We start from the raw sequence: 20,072 nt of genomic DNA, 5'->3' as shown, positions 1-20,072 counted from the left end.
CATTCTATTTAGAAAATTATGTTCTAATTAACTGTAATAACAAACTTATGGGGAGACTATTTACAATATTTGAGAATATCCTGTTCACACAGTGTGGATATTAGGAATGCTGCAGTGAAAGGTTTAACAGTTTTTCTTGATTGTCTTTTCATACCTCAACAATTTATCTATTCTTAAAAACTTTCTTTAATATCTGTTCACCAATTCCCACCTTATCGAGGCAGCATCTTTGGTAAAGTAGCAACACAAGAGGGGAGAACCTCCAGCACCAGCCTCTCCCAACTCTCTTGGCTGCCTTCTACAACATGCAGGAGACATGTAGGATGTGCTTTTCTTTGCTTTAGTCAAGGATATCATGGATATTTTGCTCTCACTCTTTAAACTTCAATCAACGTCCTACTACCTATCTATCCGTGTCTCTGAAGCCTGCTCCAACTGGAACTCCCTCTAGGGGTTGGCCACAACAATAGTCTCCATAAGTAGTTAACTCCAGTACATGTACTGCTGAACACCTTAAATCTTAATCTCTACCCATGACACTTCCTTTAGACTGGTTATATGCTTATTTTCGACTATCATTAAATCAGAAGTATTTCCATAAATATAAACTCCATTCAGTAATGACCAAATACAATTTCAGTGTGATAATCTCTTGAGATTAACAGCTTATAGGGAGCGAGAGATTTCATTCTTGCATACAGTATGATACTGCGATGCTTCTAAAATTTTCATCACTGAAAGCTCTACTGTTATTCATACCATCATATACAGTTCTATGAAAAATGTTATTTTACTTGGAAACATTACTTTTTATTGCAATAATGCAACAGTACCTGGATTCAAGCAGGAAATTATAGCCAATGGCAAACTGATGATCATTACCAACTAATGTAAAGTTTTAATTTTGCTAAGCATTTTCAGGAGAGGAAACAGTTCAAAACATAAGTCTTCTCCACATACACTGCGCCCTATACTAACAAAACATGAATTCAGTACCTGAAATCCTTGTGCACCCATCCCCCCCCCTTTTTTTTTTCCATGATAATATTTGCATACTCCTTAATTCATTAAACCTCAAGTCTCATTTTGAAAGAGTCTTGACTTCCTCTGAGGAAATGAGCAATACATACACAATCTATGTGTTAACTTTAGACTACATGATGATGCGAAGTAAAAGTATCAGTGTATGACTAGCAGAATCATGAGTACGAGATACTTAAGGAATTACCTGCTTATGCCACTAAGTGGCAATAAAGACTAGCACTACCACCACAAATACCCTAATATACCTGGTACTTGAAGTACAATACTTTCACTTACTCTTAATAACTAATTTTGAATCCAAGTAGAGATTATACATATTTTTTCAAGATGAGTTTTCCTGCTATCTATCCCTGCCCACTGAGCTACACTGGAGCAACTAAAACATTACAAAATTTTCTGAAAAAGTATAAATTTGGATTGTTATTAACACATGAAAAGATATAATACTGCACATGTCATTCTGGTATCAAACTTTAAACCTCAAAAGAAACCTTCCAAGCTTACTGAATGTAAATATTTCAGTGAATACAGAATTAACATCAGAGAGCTGAGAGTAAAAGGCCCAATATAAATCAAATCATAATATATTTTCCAAGCAATTTTGTGCCAAAAGTATAATCAAACATAATGTCAATGTAAAGAAAATTAGCACATTCTACCCAAAAGAACCAAGGGACTACCTTGAGAAGATCCATGTTTTCCATAGACTTCCTCCGAGTTCTTGATTTGGCATCTTCAGCAGATTCAGAAGATTCTGAATCAGTTGCAGTTGGAGGAAGCCCCAAAACTTTCCTGATATCAGAAAGGTTCATCTGAGCAGCTGCTTGGCCTGTCTTGTCTCCAATCTGCCAGGCGATGAATGTAAGATATTATCATAAAACTCATACTTGTGCCTTTCTAATGATCTTACATGACATCACATAACTTTTTTTACATCTTTGTTATTTACTATTCTTATCATTCTATTTGTAACTATGATATGAAAGTTATCGTTTCTTGTGCTTGTAGTTTTGATCTATTCTGACCTAAACATATATTGTTTTACATCACATCAGAGATGGGACAAGTACTCTTTCATACAAGCTTCTTGCAAGACTAAAATATTTTCCATTTACAAAAGTTTTTAAGTGCACTTCCAATATTTCTAATTTCAAAGATGCTTTTCTCAACTTCAGCTTTCCCATCACAATCCTTGCTGAACTTTACTCTTTACAATTTAAACACATTCAAAGTTTCAAGTCCATCATCAAATGAAATGGCATAACATCTAAAGTTTTACTTCTATTCAAATTCATTCCAAAGCTTCCATCTCTTAATAACATAATTAAAGCAACCCACCATGTCTATCCATTTCCTCCTCTGAATTAGCTATCAAAGTAAAACAACTATGGTAACTTCCATCATGCTTTGTAGAGATTTTGCAGTACATAACTATCCCCCCATCTCACCTTCATTTCAAATAATGCCCAAACTATAAAAACATTAAACAACCTTGGTGGCATCACACAATAATGACATACTCCCACATTCCTTTCATACCAATTACTCATACTAACATTTACATTTCCTTTATAAGAGCACTGAACAACATTCACAGATGCCTTCCAAATACACAATTTAGAGTACGTTCTCTTTACCTTTAAGCATAAAAATCTGGCCCACACTCTTTCTTTCCTTACTAATCCACCTTGTAGTTCACTTTAATGTGTACAATCAATATCCTGCCATACACTTTGCCAACTATGCATTTATCTGACCTAAAGAAATATGCAATGTAAACTTAATGCTCTTACCTCTTTAGAAATTTCCAAATGTCTTGTAGCATAATGAAGGGCTTTTTCATTGTTATTTGTGGCGGAGTAGGCATTCCCTAGACTCCAACATGCTCGTCCTTCACCAACTTTATCTGTCAATTCCTCTGCTATGGCTAAGTGTCGTAGGTGATAGTGGATAGCCATTGGATAGTCTCGAAGAAGTGTGTATGTGTTACCAAGAGAGTAGCATGCCTGGGCCTCTACTGCACGATCACCAAGTTCCTGGGCCAATTGTAACGTCTTTCTGAGAAGATACAATTCCTGTATCACTAAACAAACTTTTATAGAGGAGGTTATCAAACATTAAGTGATAACCTAAAACTTCTTTCAATCCATCATTTTATCTACTTCTTGGTCTCCACCTTCTCTTTCTCCCTCCACTTCTGATAGGTATACCCCCTTAGTCAGCTGTTCTTTGTTCAGTCTCTCCATATGTCAGAACCATTTCAGCAAATCCTGGTCAGGTCTTCATAGCATACTGCATTTACTACCATTAATGAATACATCATGGGAAACAATAAGAAACAAAGATACATTACAAAAATATCTACTCATGGGTATGGCAATAAATCATGAGAAGCTTAGCATATTGGTTCTGGTTGCCATATGGTCTTTAATGTGTGAAGTTACAATGTAATCATGGCCTATACTTTCTCATAAGATTTATAAAGATGTGAAAAGGAAAGAAGCCAAGCAATCTCAGGTCACCATATTCTTTAAATATGGTGCTGTCTGCACTGCAGCAAAGTAACTGGAAGTGAAATAGGAACAGGTGGAAATTTGTTTGAAAAATGCCACAAACATACATATTACGTTCCATGGCCAAAGGTGCAATTTTTTCAGTTATTATTAAACAGGTTAACTTCTAGTTTAGAACTTTTAATGTATAGTCTAACTCACACAAAACCCAAAAGTTATGGATTTCATACCACTCAATTCTTTACATGCAGCAAAACAACCATACCAAGTTTCATGAATATACTATTCAGTCTTTTCCAGTCATGAACAAGGTTATGTTGTAAGCTAAAGTGTAACTCCCAACCAAGGACAAAAGAGAGACAGAAAACAAAGACTACAGGCAAAGCTAGATCCCTATGAACATGTCATGCTATGTAATCAACACGAAGAAACTGTATTAAGTTGCCAGGGGTGGAATTTTCATTAATTCATGAGCCAGGTTAGGTTCAAGGATAAACCTATTTATAAAAGAAACAGTCAAGCAAAACCTATGCTAGAGTTATGGGTATTACATCATTCAATTCTTCAAATTCTGGGGAAAAATATTTACAATGTTTCATGAGCATCCGATCTAGACTGATTCCAAAAGAAGGAACAGAGGGGGAGCCAAGTGAGGATATTCCCTCTAAGGCTCAGTCCTCTGTTCTTAACGCTACCTTGCTATCACGGGAAATGGTGAATATGTAAGAATATGTGGTTTTGGTGCATTATCACATGACAGCTAGAGACTGAGAGTGAACAAATGTGGCCTCTGTTGTCTTTTCCTAGCGCTACCTCACACACATGAGGGAGGAGGGGGTTGTTATTCCATGTGTGGCGAGGTGGCGATGGGAATAAATAAAGGCAGACAGTATGAATTATGTACATGTGTATATATGTATATGTCTGTGTGAGTATACATATGTGTACATTGAGATGTATAGGTATGTATATTTGCGTGTGTGGACGTGTATGTACATACATGTGTATGTGGGTGGGTTGGGCCATTCTTTCGTCTGTTTCCTTGCGCTACCTCGCTAACACGGGAGACAGCGACAAAGCAAAATAAATAAAATAAAATAAATGAAAAAGATTTTGTGTGATCGGGGCCTGAACATGCAGGAGGGTGAAAGGAGGGCAAGGAATAGAGTGAATTGGAGCGATGTGGTATACCGGGGTTGACGTGCTGTCAGTGGATTGAATCAAGGCATGTGAAGCGTCTGGGGTAAACCATGGAAAGCTGTGTAGGTATGTATATTTGCGTGTGTGGACGTATGTATATACATGTGTATGGGGGGGTTGGGCCATTTCTTTCGTCTGTTTCCTTGCGCTACCTCGCAAATGCGGGAGACAGCGACAAAGTATAAGTATAATAAATAAAATATATATATATATTATTTTTTTTTATTATACTTTGTCGCTGTCTCCTGCGTTTGCGAGGTAGCGCAAGGAAACAGACGAAAGAAATGGCCCAACCCCCCCCATACACATGATATACATACGTCCACACAGGCAAATATACATACCTACACAGCTTTCCATGGTTTACCCAGACGCTTCACATGCCTTGATTCAATCCACTGACAGCACGTCAACCCCGGTATACCACATCGCTCCAATTCACTCTATTCCTTGCCCTCCTTTCACCCTCCTGCATGTTCAGGCCCCGATCACACAAAATCTTTTTCACTCCATCTTTCCACCTCCAATTTGGTCTCCCTCTTCTCCTCGTTCCCTCCACCTCCGACACATATATCCTCTTGGTCAATCTTTCCTCACTCATTCTCTCCATGTGCCCAAACCACTTCAAAACACCCTCTTCTGCACTCTCAACCACGCTCTTTTTATTTCCACACATCTCTCTTACCCTTACGTTACTCACTCGATCAAACCACCTCACACCACACATTGTCCTCAAACATCTCATTTCCAGCACATCCATCCTCCTGTGCACAACTCTATCCATAGCCCACGCCTCGCAACCATACAACATTTTTGGAGCCACTATTCCTTCAAACATACCCATTTTTGCTTTCCGAGATAATGTTCTCGACTTCCACACATTCTTCAAGGCCCCCAGAATTTTTGCCCCCTCCCCCACCCTATGATCCACTTCCGCTTCCATGGTTCCATCCGCTGCCAGATCCACTCCCAGATATCTAAAACACTTCACTTCCTCCAGTTTTTCTCCATTCAAACTCACCTCCCAATTGACTTGACCCTCAACCCTACTGTACCTAATAACCTTGCTCTTATTCACATTTACTCTTAACTTTCTTCTACCACACACTTTACCAAAGTCAGTCACCAGCTTCTGCAGTTTCTCACATGAATCAGCCACCAGCGCTGTATCATCAGCGAACAACAACTGACTCACTTCCCAAGCTCTCTCATCCCCAACAGACTTCATACTTGCCCCTCTTTCCAAAACTCTTGCATTTACCTCCCTAACAACCCCATCCATAAACAAATTAAACAACCATGGAGACATCACACACCCCTGCCGCAAACCTACATTCATTGGGAACCAATCACTTTCCTCTCTTCCTACACGTACACATGCCTTACATCCTCGATAAAAACTTTTCACTGCTTCTAACAACTTTCCTCCCACACCATATATTCTTAATACCTTCCACAGAGCATCTCTATCAACTCTATCATATGCCTTCTCCTTTAATGTATGTATGACTCATGGTGAGGTGCCTGAGGACTGGTGGAATGTGTGCGTAGTGCCATTGTACAAAGGCAAAGGGGATAAGAGTGAGTGCTCAAATTACAGAGGTATAAGTTTGTTGAGTATTCCTGGTAAATTCTATGGGAGGGTATTGATTGAAAGGGTGAAGGCATGTACAGAGCATCAGATTGGGGAAGAGCAGTGTGGTTTCAGAAGTGGTAGAGGATGTGTGGATCAGGTGTTTGCTTTGAAGAATGTATGTGAGAAATACTTAGAAAAGCAAATGGATTTGTATGTAGCATTTATGGATCTGGAGAAGGCATATGATAGAGCTGATAGAGATGCTCTGTGGAAGGTATTAAGAATATATGGTGTGGGAGGCAAGTTGTTTGAAGCAGTGAAAAGTTTTTATCGAGGATGCAAGGCATGTGTACGTGTAGGAAGAGAGGAAAGTGATTGGTTCTCAGTGAATGTAGGTTTGCGGCAGGGGTGTGTGATGTCTCCACGGTTGTTTAATTTGTTTATGGATGGGGTTGTTAGGGAGGTGAATGCAAGAGTTTTGGAAAGAGGGGCAAGTATGAAGTCTGTTGGGGATGAGAGAGCTTGGGAAGTGAGTCAGTTGTTGTTCGCTGATGATACAGCACTGGTGGCTGATTCATGTGAGAAACTGCAGAAGCTGGTGACTGACTTTGGTAAAGTGTGTGAAAGAAGAAAGTTTAAGAGTAAATGTGAATAAGAGCAAGGTTATTAGGTACAGTAGGGTTGAGGGTCAAGTCAATTGGGAGGTAAGTTTGAATGGAGAAAAACTGGAGGAAGTGAAGTGTTTTAGATATCTGGGAGTGGATCTGGCAGCGGATGGAACCATGGAAGCGGAAGTGAATCATAGGGTGGGGGAGGGGGCGAAAATCCTGGGAGCCTTGAAGAATGTGTGGAAGTCGAGAACATTATCTCGGAAAGCAAAAATGGGTATGTTTGAAGGAATAGTGGTTCCAACAATGTTGTATGGTTGCGAGGCATGGGCTATGGATAGAGTTGTGCGCAGGAGGGTGGATGTGCTGGAAATGAGATGTTTGAGGACAATGTGTGGTGTGAGGTGGTTTGATCAAGTAAGTAATGTAAGGGTAAGAGAGATGTGTGGAAATAAAAAGAGCGTGGTTGAGAGAGCAGAAGAGGGTGTTTGAAATGGTTTGGGCACATGGAGAGAATGAATGAGGAAAGATTGACCAAGAGGATATATGTGTCGGAGGTGGAGGGAACGAGAAGTGGGAGACCAAATTGGAGGTGGAAAGATGGAGTGAAAAAGATTTTGTGTGATCGGGGCCTGAACATGCAGGAGGGTGAAAGGAGGGCAAGGAATAGAGTGAATTGGATCGATGTGGTATACCGGGGTTGACGTGCTGTCAGTGGATTGAATCAGGGCATGTGAAGCGTCTGGGGTAAACCATGGAAAGTTGCGTGGGGCCTGGATGTGGAAAGGGAGCTGTGGTTTCGGGCATAATTGCGTGGCAGCTAGAGACTGAGTGTGAACGAATGGGGCCTTTGTTGTCTTTTCCTAGTGATACCTCGCACACATGAGGGGGGAGGGGGATGGTATTCCATGTGTGGCGAGGTGGCGATGGGAGTGAATGGGGGCAGACAGAGTGAATTGTGTGCATGGGTATATATGTATGTGTCTGTGTATGTATATATATGTGTACATTGAGATGTATAGGTATGTATATTTGCGTGTGTGGACGTGTGTGTGTGTATACATTGTGTATGGGGGTGGGTTGGGCCATTTCTTTCGTCTGTTTCCTTGTGCTGCCTCGCAAACGCGGGAGACAGCGACAAAGCAAAATAATAAAAGGGAAGGGAGCGGGGGGTTGGAAATCCTCCCCTCTCATTTTTTGATTTTCCAAAGGAAGGAACAGAGAAGGGGGCCAAGTGGGGATTTCCCTTAAAGGCTCAGTCCTCTGTTCCTAAAGCTACCTCGCTAATGCGGGAAATGGCGAATAGTATGAAAAAAAAAAAAAAAATATAAATATATATTATATATATATATATAATATATAATATATATATATATATATATATATAATATATACTATGGATGGGAATATATATATATATATTCCTATGAGTCCACGGGGAAAATGAAACACAAAAAGTTCCCAAATGCACTTTCATGTAATAATCACATCATCAGGGGAGACACAAGAGAGAAATATAACAGTCAGTTGATATACATCGAAGAGACGAAGCTAGGACACCATTTGGTAAACATTTAGCCATTGTTGTCTTTTCCTAGTGCTACCTCACATGCGCGCTGGGGGAGGGGGGGTGCCATTTCATGTGTGGCGGGTTGGAGAAGGGAATGGGCGGAGGCAAAAAGTATGAATATGTACATGTGTATATATGTATGTATATGTATGTATACGTTGAAATGTATAGGTATGTATATATGGGTGTGTGGGCGTTTATGTATATACATGTGTATGTGGGTGGGTTAGGCCATTCTTTCATCTGTTTCCTTGTGCTACCTTGCTTATGCGGGAGACAGCGCCAAAGTATAATAAATAAATAAATAAAATAATATTAATTATAAAAATTTTCACTTTGCAAGAAAATAGTTACTTCTATATCTTTTTAGGATAATGGCTAAGTAAATATGCAAAATTCATCATTAACTGATTTGAATACTTCTGTTAAGCCATTAAGCATTTCAATTGTAAACAATTAGTCACCTAGAATCAGAAGAACATTTCCCATATGCTATCTAGCTTTGGTGCATCAAATAACATACACAACTAAATTACTCACTTATAGTGCTCAGCGGCTGTTTCAAATTCTCCAAGAAATATGTGAGCATTTCCCAAGTTACTGTGTGCTCTCCTTTCGGCTGCTTTGTCACCAAACTCTTTTGCAATGGCTAATCTCTGCAAAAAGACATAGATCATTCAAGGTACTCAAAACAAACACTGTCATCTCTGAAAATTGAAAACTGAAGATTATGAGGCTGTTCCTAATGCTACCTCAACTAAAGCAGAAACAATGAGGAGATATTAAATAAGAGTGAAAAAATAGAGCCCTGCTCCTTGGTATGCATTAATTTCTACTAAAAAAGTAATGTTGATCCTTAAGTTTGCTTTCATGAGTTTTCCTGTTCATATGAGTTCCCTTAATTTCATTCAGTTCTTGTTCTAAAGTTTAAAGTGAATTTCAGAAAATATACATTTCAGCCATATGATTACACTGCAAAGGTATTCTCACCTCATTATGATAGCTAATAGCCTGTGTGAAGTTCCCCAAAAGGTAATGGGTGTTGCCAAGATTTCCACATGCCCGACCCTGTGCAGAACGGTCATTTAATTCTTCCATCAGCCGTAAGTTAGCACTGTAAATTGAAAGTTGAAAAAATATTACTCAAATGGAAAATCACTGTGATGACAATAAACATGTAATAGAATGGTACTTAAATCATGTGCAAACCACCAATAAAACCAACATAAACACTACACATATTCAACCATGGTGCAAACTTTATCATATCATACACGAACACTTCTAGTATAACAGAAGAAACTGAACATCATAATCAACTGCACTTACAACACAAACCTCTGGATCTAACAGTAAATTGTCAACATTTATGTGTGTGGTCCCGAAGATCTCAATAATTCTATTATTTTGGGGATCTGCATTCTGTTACTTAAAGGTTTAAGAGAAATTAAACACTAAAGTTTAATCAGTTAACTTTCTTATGAATCAGCATATCAATGGGTGAGTGCCTGACTGAAAAGGAGGTTCTACAAACTTAACAATGTTTATTTACACCCACTACCACAGAGAGGAATAATCTATAGGGGTATTACTAAATAACATAGGCTACTAAACCTCCTAAAAACATTAAAAGGAAAATGAGTTTTTATACTTTTGAGAAAGGAAAATATAATCCTAAAAATATATAAGGAAATGAGCTCTTATACCTTTGATAATGTAAACTATCATCAAGAGGCTCTTGAACATTCAGAATTATATGTATGAAGTGCTTTGATGTCTTCTCAATGCTTAGAGGTTCTTAACTTACTAAAACACGTTTAGTCACAAAATTCATATACCTTCAAAATCAAAAAAATTCTTGAGCTACTGAAATGTTCAGTGAGGCATCTATTTTAGCCTTGTTTTCACTTACAATTCCGAGTCTTTTTCTCTGTGAATCTGACTCTCTCTTGTGAGTTTTCTTAGAGCATTATCCCAAGACTGCCTGGGTAGGACAGAAACAGTCTTATTACATGGCTTCCAGGTAGCTGATTATTCCAACTACCCATAATGATCTGTCCAAATCTGATTACAATAATCATCCATGAAAAATCTAATTATCCAACGTTTACACTCCTAAACAGATCTTCAAGTTTATATAGTAAGTTTTGTTTATTCCATAGTCTTCATTATTCATTGTTAGGTTCCTTTGCCATTTTTCTCAGTGACTCCTCTCATTGGTACTGGACTCAACCAGAAAAAACATGTCATCTGTTCACTTTGTTAACTAAAAACAGTGCAAAGACATTGACATGTTGGTCAGGAAGCAAGACAAAGAAACAAAAGCTTGTGGTATTAAGTCTTCAGAAGAGTACCAATACAGTATAACAAAAAGTGGTCCTGTCTTCTTCCGACAGACATGCCAAGAAAACTGCCAGACACATGGCAATCAAACCCATACACACTTACCAGTAATTCTTCATTTTCTTGGCAAGACAGAAATGGCTGGCTGATAGGGTGATCTATTTTGGAGAAAATATATACTCTAATTTATACCATGAATATCTAGACTTGTCTGTCTAAAGCCTGGAGACACGCCTAGGAAGTTGCCAGATACACGATGATATACATACATCACAGCAGCCAATAATTAATACATATCCTTGGCAGGACAGATATTGCTAAATGCTGGAGTGATTTCATGGATATGTTATTGCTGAGCAGAAAAGTTGTGCGGGCAATGTGGGAGATATGAAGAAAAATGGCAAGGGTGAGTGGTTATATCAGCAAACAATGCCCTCTGCAGGGACTAGAAGATGAGGACCCAAATTTGCTGGTTATTATAAACTATAAAGAAAAAAAAGGTGTGCACTAGGTTAGACTATGCAGTGAGTTTGACACAGGTGTGACAACATGATTTTTATCAATCTATTTCTAACTGCCTCACAGCTCAATTCACAAGAGGATCCCAATGTTAATCTAAGACCCCATTTCCATGAGCTCCTGCAGCTCCAAGGCTGCACTATTTCCAGTAGCAGGGAAATGACAGCCTACTCTGAAGAGAGAAGTTCTTTGATGATATTGTGCTCCTGATGGTACAGGCTTTGCTAAAGGTGACTTTTCACTTGTAGTGTAATCTTATGTAGGAGGACCCTAGTAACACTTCTCTTGATACATTTCCACATAAAAATAGGGGAAAAGAAGGCCACAGCGACACCAATGGTTTGGTTAACCATAGCAACAAAGTCCATCATCACCAGATCATAGAAGGTGACACTCCTGCTTCAGCTATATAAACTAGCTCTAAACATGCAATAAAACTACATAGTGTATGATCTGCATTATGGAAAATGCAAAAACTATAAACAAAAATACCCAACTAGCCCTCAATATAAAGGCCAAAAATGATAGTGATGATACTATTAACCAATGTCCAACAGGTCCACCAGCAAGGAAGTGGTAATACAATGGGGGTGGATATCTTTGCCTTCCAACTTTAAATCTGTGATGTCATAAGCCTGAGTACATGGAAGAACAAATGAATACAGCAACAAATCATTGGGTCCTTTTGAGGCTGTTTGTGATAGTGGAAAATATCAGAAACTTAAGATTAGTGTGGTAAAAGTTAGGTGTACAGATAATTCAAAGAATAACATGTAAATTGTCAATGTGACTAAGGAGGCACAAATAATGTAAGTCATGGAGTTGAAGTGAAATATTTATCGTCAATTCTTAAACGTATCTATAGTAAAGCTTTCAACCACTCAAACTGGCAAATCATTCCATATGTTAAGAATCCTGTTGAAAAAAGTATTTTGCCTCATTTGAGGAAAACTTGTTGCCCATGAGTTTGTATCCATAATGATCCATAATGAGTTTGTATCCATAATCAGACAAGTTAAGTTTAGGTAGCTTGATAGATTAAGATGATTAAATCCTTTGAGAACTTTGAATACGTGTTTTAGATCAACTCTTAGCCTTCATTTTTCTAAGGAAAGGCAGACAACAGGAGACCTGATGGCTCATAATGATGTTTTGGGGTGTCCTAAAACAATGGTATAAAAAGGATAGTAGAGCAGAAGACACCTCCCCATCCACCTCTCCCTCCTACTCAACTGCTGGTAGGAGAAAACTGAGTAAAATAGTACAAAACAATTCGCAATGGGTGTGGGGGGATGCCATCAGTGAAATCTTATAGGCAAGTGCGGACTGGAAAAAGTTCCCTTTTAGTCTAACAACATCCAATCCCTATCAGTCTTACAACATCTCCTCTATAGCTTGAGTCTAAAATATATATATGTGCCATTCTTGCGGATTGGGGAAGGAGCTGGGGGTTGGAAATCCTCCCCTCTCATTTTTCATTTTCCAAAAGAAGGAACAGAGAAGGGGGCCAAGCGAGGATATTTCCTCTAAGGCTCAGTCCTCTGTTCTTGACGCTACCTCGCTAATGCGGAACAGCGAATTCATATGAAAAAAATATATACAGGTACACCATCGAATTTCTGGGAACTGATGGTTTGGCACCTCCTTTAGTCTGGACAAAATTACACGAGGGAACTTGAAATTACCGCGGCCACCAGACTAGCTTACTGGGCGGCCACAGATGGTGTTGTGTGCAGGGCAAACTTATTTACATTCTTTACACTGCACTTGTTGGTGATGATACTGCAATTCTGTGAGACTCTTAGCTTATTTTGCTTAAATTTAACCCTAGCTATGGCTTCTAAGACATATGAGAGTGTTAGTCCTGGGGTCAAATGTAAACACCAGTCCATATTGATCCAAGGCAAAGTAGAACTGTTGAAAAAAATGGACCATGGTGTTTCAGTGCGTAAGCTGTGTGACATCTACAGTATTGGTTCATCAACTGTTTATGATATAACAGCAATTCCAAGAAGCAAATGATGATTAGAAAACCTATGAAAGATGGTAAGAGTACTGAGCACGATTGAGTGATGATGGAATGGTTTCGACAGCATCAGAGTGATGGAATGGACTTGTCAGGTAGCATGATAATGGACCAGGCTAAGTTGTTCCATAAACAACTTAAATTACAACTTGAGCATGACTATAGTGAAAGGATGGCTTCAAAGATTCAAGAAGCGTCATGGAACTTCCATGAATAAAGTGTGCAAAGAAAAGCGGTCTGCAAACCATGAAGGAGGTGCCAATGTGGATGAATTTGTGAAAGTCATAGCTGATGAGCATCTCAGTCCTGAGCAGGTATATAATGCAGACGAAACTGCATTATTCTGGTGATGTACACCCAGGAAAACACTAACAAGAAAAGACGAAGAAGACCCCACAGGATTCAAACAATCTAAGGACAGACTTACCATCTTAGGGCGCTCAAACATTTAATATTTGTTTTAAGTTTCTAGTAGTCCATGGTATACTTTAGACACATGGGAGATGTATAATTAGTGGGTTAAAGGCGTGTTGATGAAATATTATTACGTGACCACGGCTGGTCTGGCAAAATGGTTAATCCAGCAAGGCTTTGGAACCAAGAATGCCAGAAAATCGGTAGTGTACCTGTATACACATATAAATATATCATTTTTTTATCATTATACTTAATTGCCATCTCCCACATCTGCGAGGTAGCACAAGGAAACAAATGAGGAATGGCACAACCCACCCATGTACACATGCATATACATAAACATTCATACACGCATATATACATACATATACATTTCAACATATACATACACAGACATATACATATATACATATATACTTGCTGCCTTCATCCATTCCCGTCACCACACTGCCACAAATGAAATGGCATCCCCCCACCAGCAGTTGGGGACAGGGGATAAAGAATACTTCCCATGTATTCCCTGAGTGTCGTAGAAAGCATCTATAAGGGAAGGTGGTTTGATAGAGTAAGTGATGAAAGGGTGAGAGAGATGTGTGGAAATGAAAAGGTGTGGTTGAGAGAGCAGAAGAGGGTGTATTGAAATGCTTTGGACATATGTCGAGAATGAGTGAGAATGAGAGATTGACAGAGGTTATATATGTCAGCAGTGTTATATATGTCAGAGGTAGAGGGAACAAGGAGAAGCAGGGACCAAACTGGAGGTGGAAGGATGGAAAAAAAAAAAAAAAAGAAGATTTTGAGCAATCAAAGCCTGAACATACAGGAGGGTGAGAGGCATGCAAGGAATAGAGTGAATTGGAACGATGTGGTATTCTAGGGTCAATGTGCTGTCAATGGACTGAACGAGGGCATGTGAAGTGTCTGGGGTAAACCATGGAAAGTTCTGTGGGGCCTGGATGTGGAAAGGAAGCTGTGGGTTCGGGCATTATTGCATGACAGCTAGAGACTGAGTGTGAACAAATGTGTATATATACATACACATACATATACATATATGCATCATTCATACTTGCTGCCTTTATTAATTCCTGTCGCCACCCCGCCACACATGAAATGACAACCCCCTCCCCACTGCACGTGCGCGAGGTAGCACTAGGAAAAGACAACAAAGGCCCCATTCGTTCGCACTCAGTGTCTAGCTGTCATGTATAATGCACCAAAACCACACCTCCCTTTCCACATCCAGGCCCCACAAAACTTTCCATGGTTTACCCAGACGCTTCACATGCCCTGGTTCAATCCACTGACAGCACATCAACCCCGGTATACCACATCGTTCCAATTCCCTCCATTCCTTCCACACCTTTCACCCTCCTGCATGTTCAGGCTCCGATCACTCATAATCTTTTTCACTCCATCCTTTCACCTCCAATTTGGTCTCCCACTTCTCCTCATTCCCTACACCTCTGACACATATATCCTCTTTGTCAATCTTTCCTCACTCGTTCTTTCCATGTGACCAAACCATTTCAATACACACTCTTCAACTCTTTCAGCCACACTCTTTTCATTACCACAAACCTCTCTTACAGTTTCACTACTTACTCGATCAAATCACCTCACACCACATATAGCCCTCAAACATCTCATTTCCAACACATCCAGCATCCTCTGCACAACCCTATCTATAGCCCATGTCTTGCAACCATATAACAATGTTGGAACTACTATTCCTTCAAACATACCCATTTTTGCTCTCTGAGATAATGTTCTCACCTTCCACACATTTTTCAACGCTCCCAGAACTTTCACTCCGTCCCCCACCCTGTGACTCACTTCGGCTTCCATGGTTCTATCCGCTGCCAAATCCACTCTCAGATGTCTAAAACACTTCACTTCCTCCAGTTTTTCTCCATTCAAACTTACCTCCCAACTGACTTGTCCCTCAATCCTACTGTACCTAATAACTTTGCTTTTATTCACATTTACTCTCATCCTTCTTCTTTCACACACTTTACCAAACTTAGTCACCAGCTTCTGCAGTTTTCCACCCGAATCAGCCACCAGTGCTGTATCATATATATATATTGTTGATTTAACTTTCAAAATGCTGTTTACATTTATTCTCACTATTGGACAGAGTCCTCTGAGCATATATATATATATATATATATATATATATATATATATATATATATATATATATAGGGGAGATAGGGGATAGGGGAGAAAGAATACTTCCCACGTATTCCCTGCGTGTCGTAGAAGGCGACTAAAAGGGGAGGGAGCGGGGGGCTGGAAATCCTCCCCTCTCGTTTTTTTTTTAATTTTCCAAAAGAGGGAACAGAGAATTGGGCCAGGTGAGGGTATTCCCTCAAGGCCCAGTCCTCTGTTCTTAACGCTACCTCGCTAATGCGGGAAATGGCGAATAGTTTGAAAGAAAAAAGAAAATATATATATATATACATGCCTTCACACTCTCAATCAATACCCTCCCATATAATTTGCCAGGAATACTCAACAAACTTATACCTCTGTAAATTGAGCACTCACTCTTATCCCCTGTGCCTTTGTACAATGGCACTATGCACGCATTCTGCCAATCCTCAGGCACCTCACCATGAGTCATACATACATTAAATAACCTTACCAACCAGTCAACAATACAGTCACCCCCTTTTTTAATAAATTCCACTGCAATACCATCCAAACCTGCTGCCTTGCCGGCTTTCATCTTCCGCAAAGCTTTTACTACCTCTTCTCTGTTTACCAACTCATTTTCCCTAACCCTCGCACTTTGCACACCACCTCGACCAAAACACCCTATATCTGCCACTCTATCATCAAACACATTCAACAAACCTTCAAAATACTCACTCCATCTCCTTCTCACATCACCACTACTTGTTATCACCTCCCCATTTGTGCCCTTCACTGAAGTTCCCATTTGCTCCCATTTGGGGAAGAGCAGTGTGGTTTCAGAAGTGGTAGAGGATGCGTGGATCAGGTGTTTGCTTTGAAGAATGTATGTGAGAAATACTTAGAAAAGCAAATGGATTTGTATGTAGCATTTATGGATCTGGAGAAGGCATATGATAGAGTTGATAGAGATGCTCTGTGGAAGGTATTAAGAATATATGGTGTGGGAGGAAAGTTGTTAGAAGCAGTGAAAAGTTTTTATCGAGGATGTAAGGCATGTGTACGTGTAGGAAGAGAGGAAAGTGATTGGTTCTCAGTGAATGTAGGTTTGCGGCAGGGTGTGTGATGTCTCCATGGTTGTTTAATTTGTTTATGGATGGGGTTGTTAGGGAGGTGAATGCAAGAGTTTTGGAAAGAGGGGCAAGTATGAAGTCTGTTGGGGATGAGAGAGCTTGGGAAGTGAGTCAGTTGTTGTTCGCTGATGATACAGCGCTGGTGGCTGATTCATGTGAGAAACTGCAGAAGCTGGTGACTGACTTTGGTAAAGTGTGTGAAAGAAGAAAGTTAAGAGTAAATGTGAATAAGAGCAAGGTTATTAGGTACAGTAGGGTTGAGGGTCAATTCAATTGGGAGGTGAGTTTGAATGGAGAAAAACTGGAGGAAGTGAAGTGTTTTAGATATCTGGGAGTGGATCTGGCAGCGGATGGAACCATGGAAGCGGAAGTGGATCATAGGGTGGGGGAGGGGGCGAAAATTCTGGGAGCCTTGAAGAATTTGTGGAAGTTGAGAACATTATCTCGGAAAGCAAAAATGGCTATGTTTGAAGGAATAGTGGTTCCAACAATGTTGTATGGTTGTGAGGCATGGACTATGGATAGAGTTGTGCGCAGGAGGATGGATGTGCTGGAAATGAGATGTTTGAGGACAATGTGTGGTGTGAGGTGGTTTGATCGAGTAAGTAACGTAAGGGTAAGAGAGATGTGTGGAAATAAAAAGAGCGTGGTTGAGAGAGCAGAAGAGGGTGTTTTGAAATGGTTTGGTCACATGGAGAGAATGAGTGAGGAAAGATTGACCAAGAGGATATATGTGTCGGAGGTGGAGGGAACGAGGAGAAGAGGGAGACCAAATTGGAGGTGGAAAGATGGAGTGAAAAAGATTTTGTGTGATCGGGGCCTGAACATGCAGGAGGGTGAAAGGAGGGCAAAGAATAGAGTGAATTGGAGCGATGTGGTATACCGGGGTTGACGTGCTGTCAGTGGATTGAATCAAGGCATGTGTATGGGGGTGGGTTGGGCCATTTCTTTCGTCTGTTTCCTTGCGCTACCTCGCAAACGCGGGAGACAGCGGCAAAAAAAAAAAAAAAAAAAAATATATATATATATATATATATATATATTTATATTTTTTATTTTTTTTTATTTTGTCGCTGTCTCCCGCGTTTGCAAGGTAGCGCAAGGAAACAGACGAAAGAAATGGCCCAACCCCCCCCATACACATGTACATACTAACGTCCACACACGCAAATATACATACCTACACAGCTTTCCATGGTTTACCCCAGACGCTTCACATGCCCTGATTCAATCCACTGACAGCACGTCAGCCCCGGTATACCACATCGCTCCAATTCACTCTATTCCTTGCCCTCCTTTCACCCTCCTGCATGTTCAGGCCCCGATCACACAAAATCTTTTTCACTCCATCTTTCCACCTCCAATTTGGTCTCCCTCTTCTCCTTGTTCCCTCCACCTCCGACACATATATCCTCTTGGTCAATCTTTCCTCACTCATCCTCTCCATGTGCCCAAACCACTTCAAAACACCCTCTTCTGCTCTCTCAACCACGCTCTTTTTATTTCCACACATCTCTCTTACCCTTACGTTACTCACTCGATCAAACCAACCTCACACCACACATTGTCCTCAAACATCTCATTTCCAGCACATCCATCCTCCTGCGCACAACTCTATCCATAGCCCACGCCTCGCAACCATACAACATTGTTGGAACCACTATTCCTTTAAACATACCCATTTTTGCTTTCCGAGATAATGTTCTCGACTTCCACACATTCTTCAAGGCCCCAGAATTTTCGCCCCCTCCCCCACCCTATGATCCACTTCCGCTTCCATGGTTCCATCCCTGCCAGATCCACTCCCAGATATCTAAAACACTTCACTTCCTCCAGTTTTTCTCCATTCAAACTCACCTCCCAATTGACTTGACCCTCAACCCTACTGTACCTAATAACCTTGCTCTTATTCACATTACTCTTAACTTTCTTCTTTCACACACTTTACCAAACTCAGTCACCAGCTTCTGCAGTTTCACACATGAATCAGCCACCAGCGCTGTGTCATCAGGAACAACAACTGACTCACTTCCCATGAGTCTCTCATCCCCAACAGACTTCATACATGCCCCTCTTTCCAAAACTCTTGCATTTACCTCCCTAACAACCCCATCCATAAACAAATTAAACAACCATGGAGACATCACACACCCCTGCCGCAAACCTACATTCACTGAGAACCAATCACTTTCCTCTCTTCCTACACGTACACATGCCTTACATCCTCGATAAAAACTTTTCACTGCTTCTAACAACTTTCCTCCCACACCATATATTCTTAATACCTTCCACAGAGCATCTCTATCAACTCTATCATATGCCTTCTCCAGATCCATAAATGCTACATACAAATCCATTTGCTTTTCTAAGTATTTCTCACATACATTCTTCAAAGCAAACACCTGATCCACACATCCTCTACCACTTCTGAAACCACACTGCTCTTCCCCAATCTGATGCTCTGTACATGCCTTCACCCTCTCAATCAATACCCTCCCATATAATTTACCAGGAATACTCAACAAACTTATACCTCTGTAATTTGAGCACTCACTCTTATCCCCTTTGCCTTTGTACAATGGCACTATGCACGCATTCCGCCAATCCTCAGGCACCTCACCATGAGTCATACATACATTAAATAACCTTACCAACCAGTCAACAATACAGTCACCCCCTTTTTTAATAAATTCCACTGCAATACCATCCAAACCTGCTGCCTTGCGGCTTTCATCTTCCGCAAAGCTTTCACTACCTCTTCTCTGTTTACCAAATCATTTTCCCTAACCCTCTCACTTTGCACACCACCTCGACCAAAACACCCTATATCTGCCACTCTATCATCAAACACATTCAACAAACCTTCGAAATACTCACTCCATCTCCTTCTCACATCACCACTACTTGTTATCACCTCCCCATTTGCGCCCTTCACTGAAGTTCCCATTTGCTCCCTTGTCTTACGCACTTTATTTACCTCCTTC

At 40.2% G+C, this 20,072-nt stretch overlaps 1 protein-coding gene across 11 annotated transcripts in view; it reads right to left on the bottom strand.

Annotated features, from left to right (window-relative positions):
- The window catches only part of pins (G-protein-signaling modulator pins), a 281,528-nt gene that overhangs the window by 26,457 nt on the left and 234,999 nt on the right, over positions 1-20,072 (bottom strand). For all 11 annotated transcript variants that reach the window (XM_071672594.1, XM_071672591.1, XM_071672595.1 and 8 more), the window contains 4 exons: positions 9,502-9,625; positions 9,052-9,167; positions 2,838-3,102; positions 1,725-1,889 (listed from right to left, as the gene is read on the bottom strand). In XM_071672594.1, coding sequence (XP_071528695.1) covers positions 1,725-1,889; positions 2,838-3,102; positions 9,052-9,167; positions 9,502-9,625 — 670 coding nt within the window. The remainder of the gene's footprint in view (positions 1-1,724; positions 1,890-2,837; positions 3,103-9,051; positions 9,168-9,501; positions 9,626-20,072) is intronic.

Source organism: Panulirus ornatus, chromosome 17 (genome assembly GCF_036320965.1).
Source record: "Panulirus ornatus isolate Po-2019 chromosome 17, ASM3632096v1, whole genome shotgun sequence".
Taxonomy (NCBI): Eukaryota; Metazoa; Arthropoda; class Malacostraca; order Decapoda; family Palinuridae; genus Panulirus; species Panulirus ornatus.
Note: the sequence above shows the minus strand (reverse complement) of the source record. Positions and strands in the feature narration are given on the sequence as shown.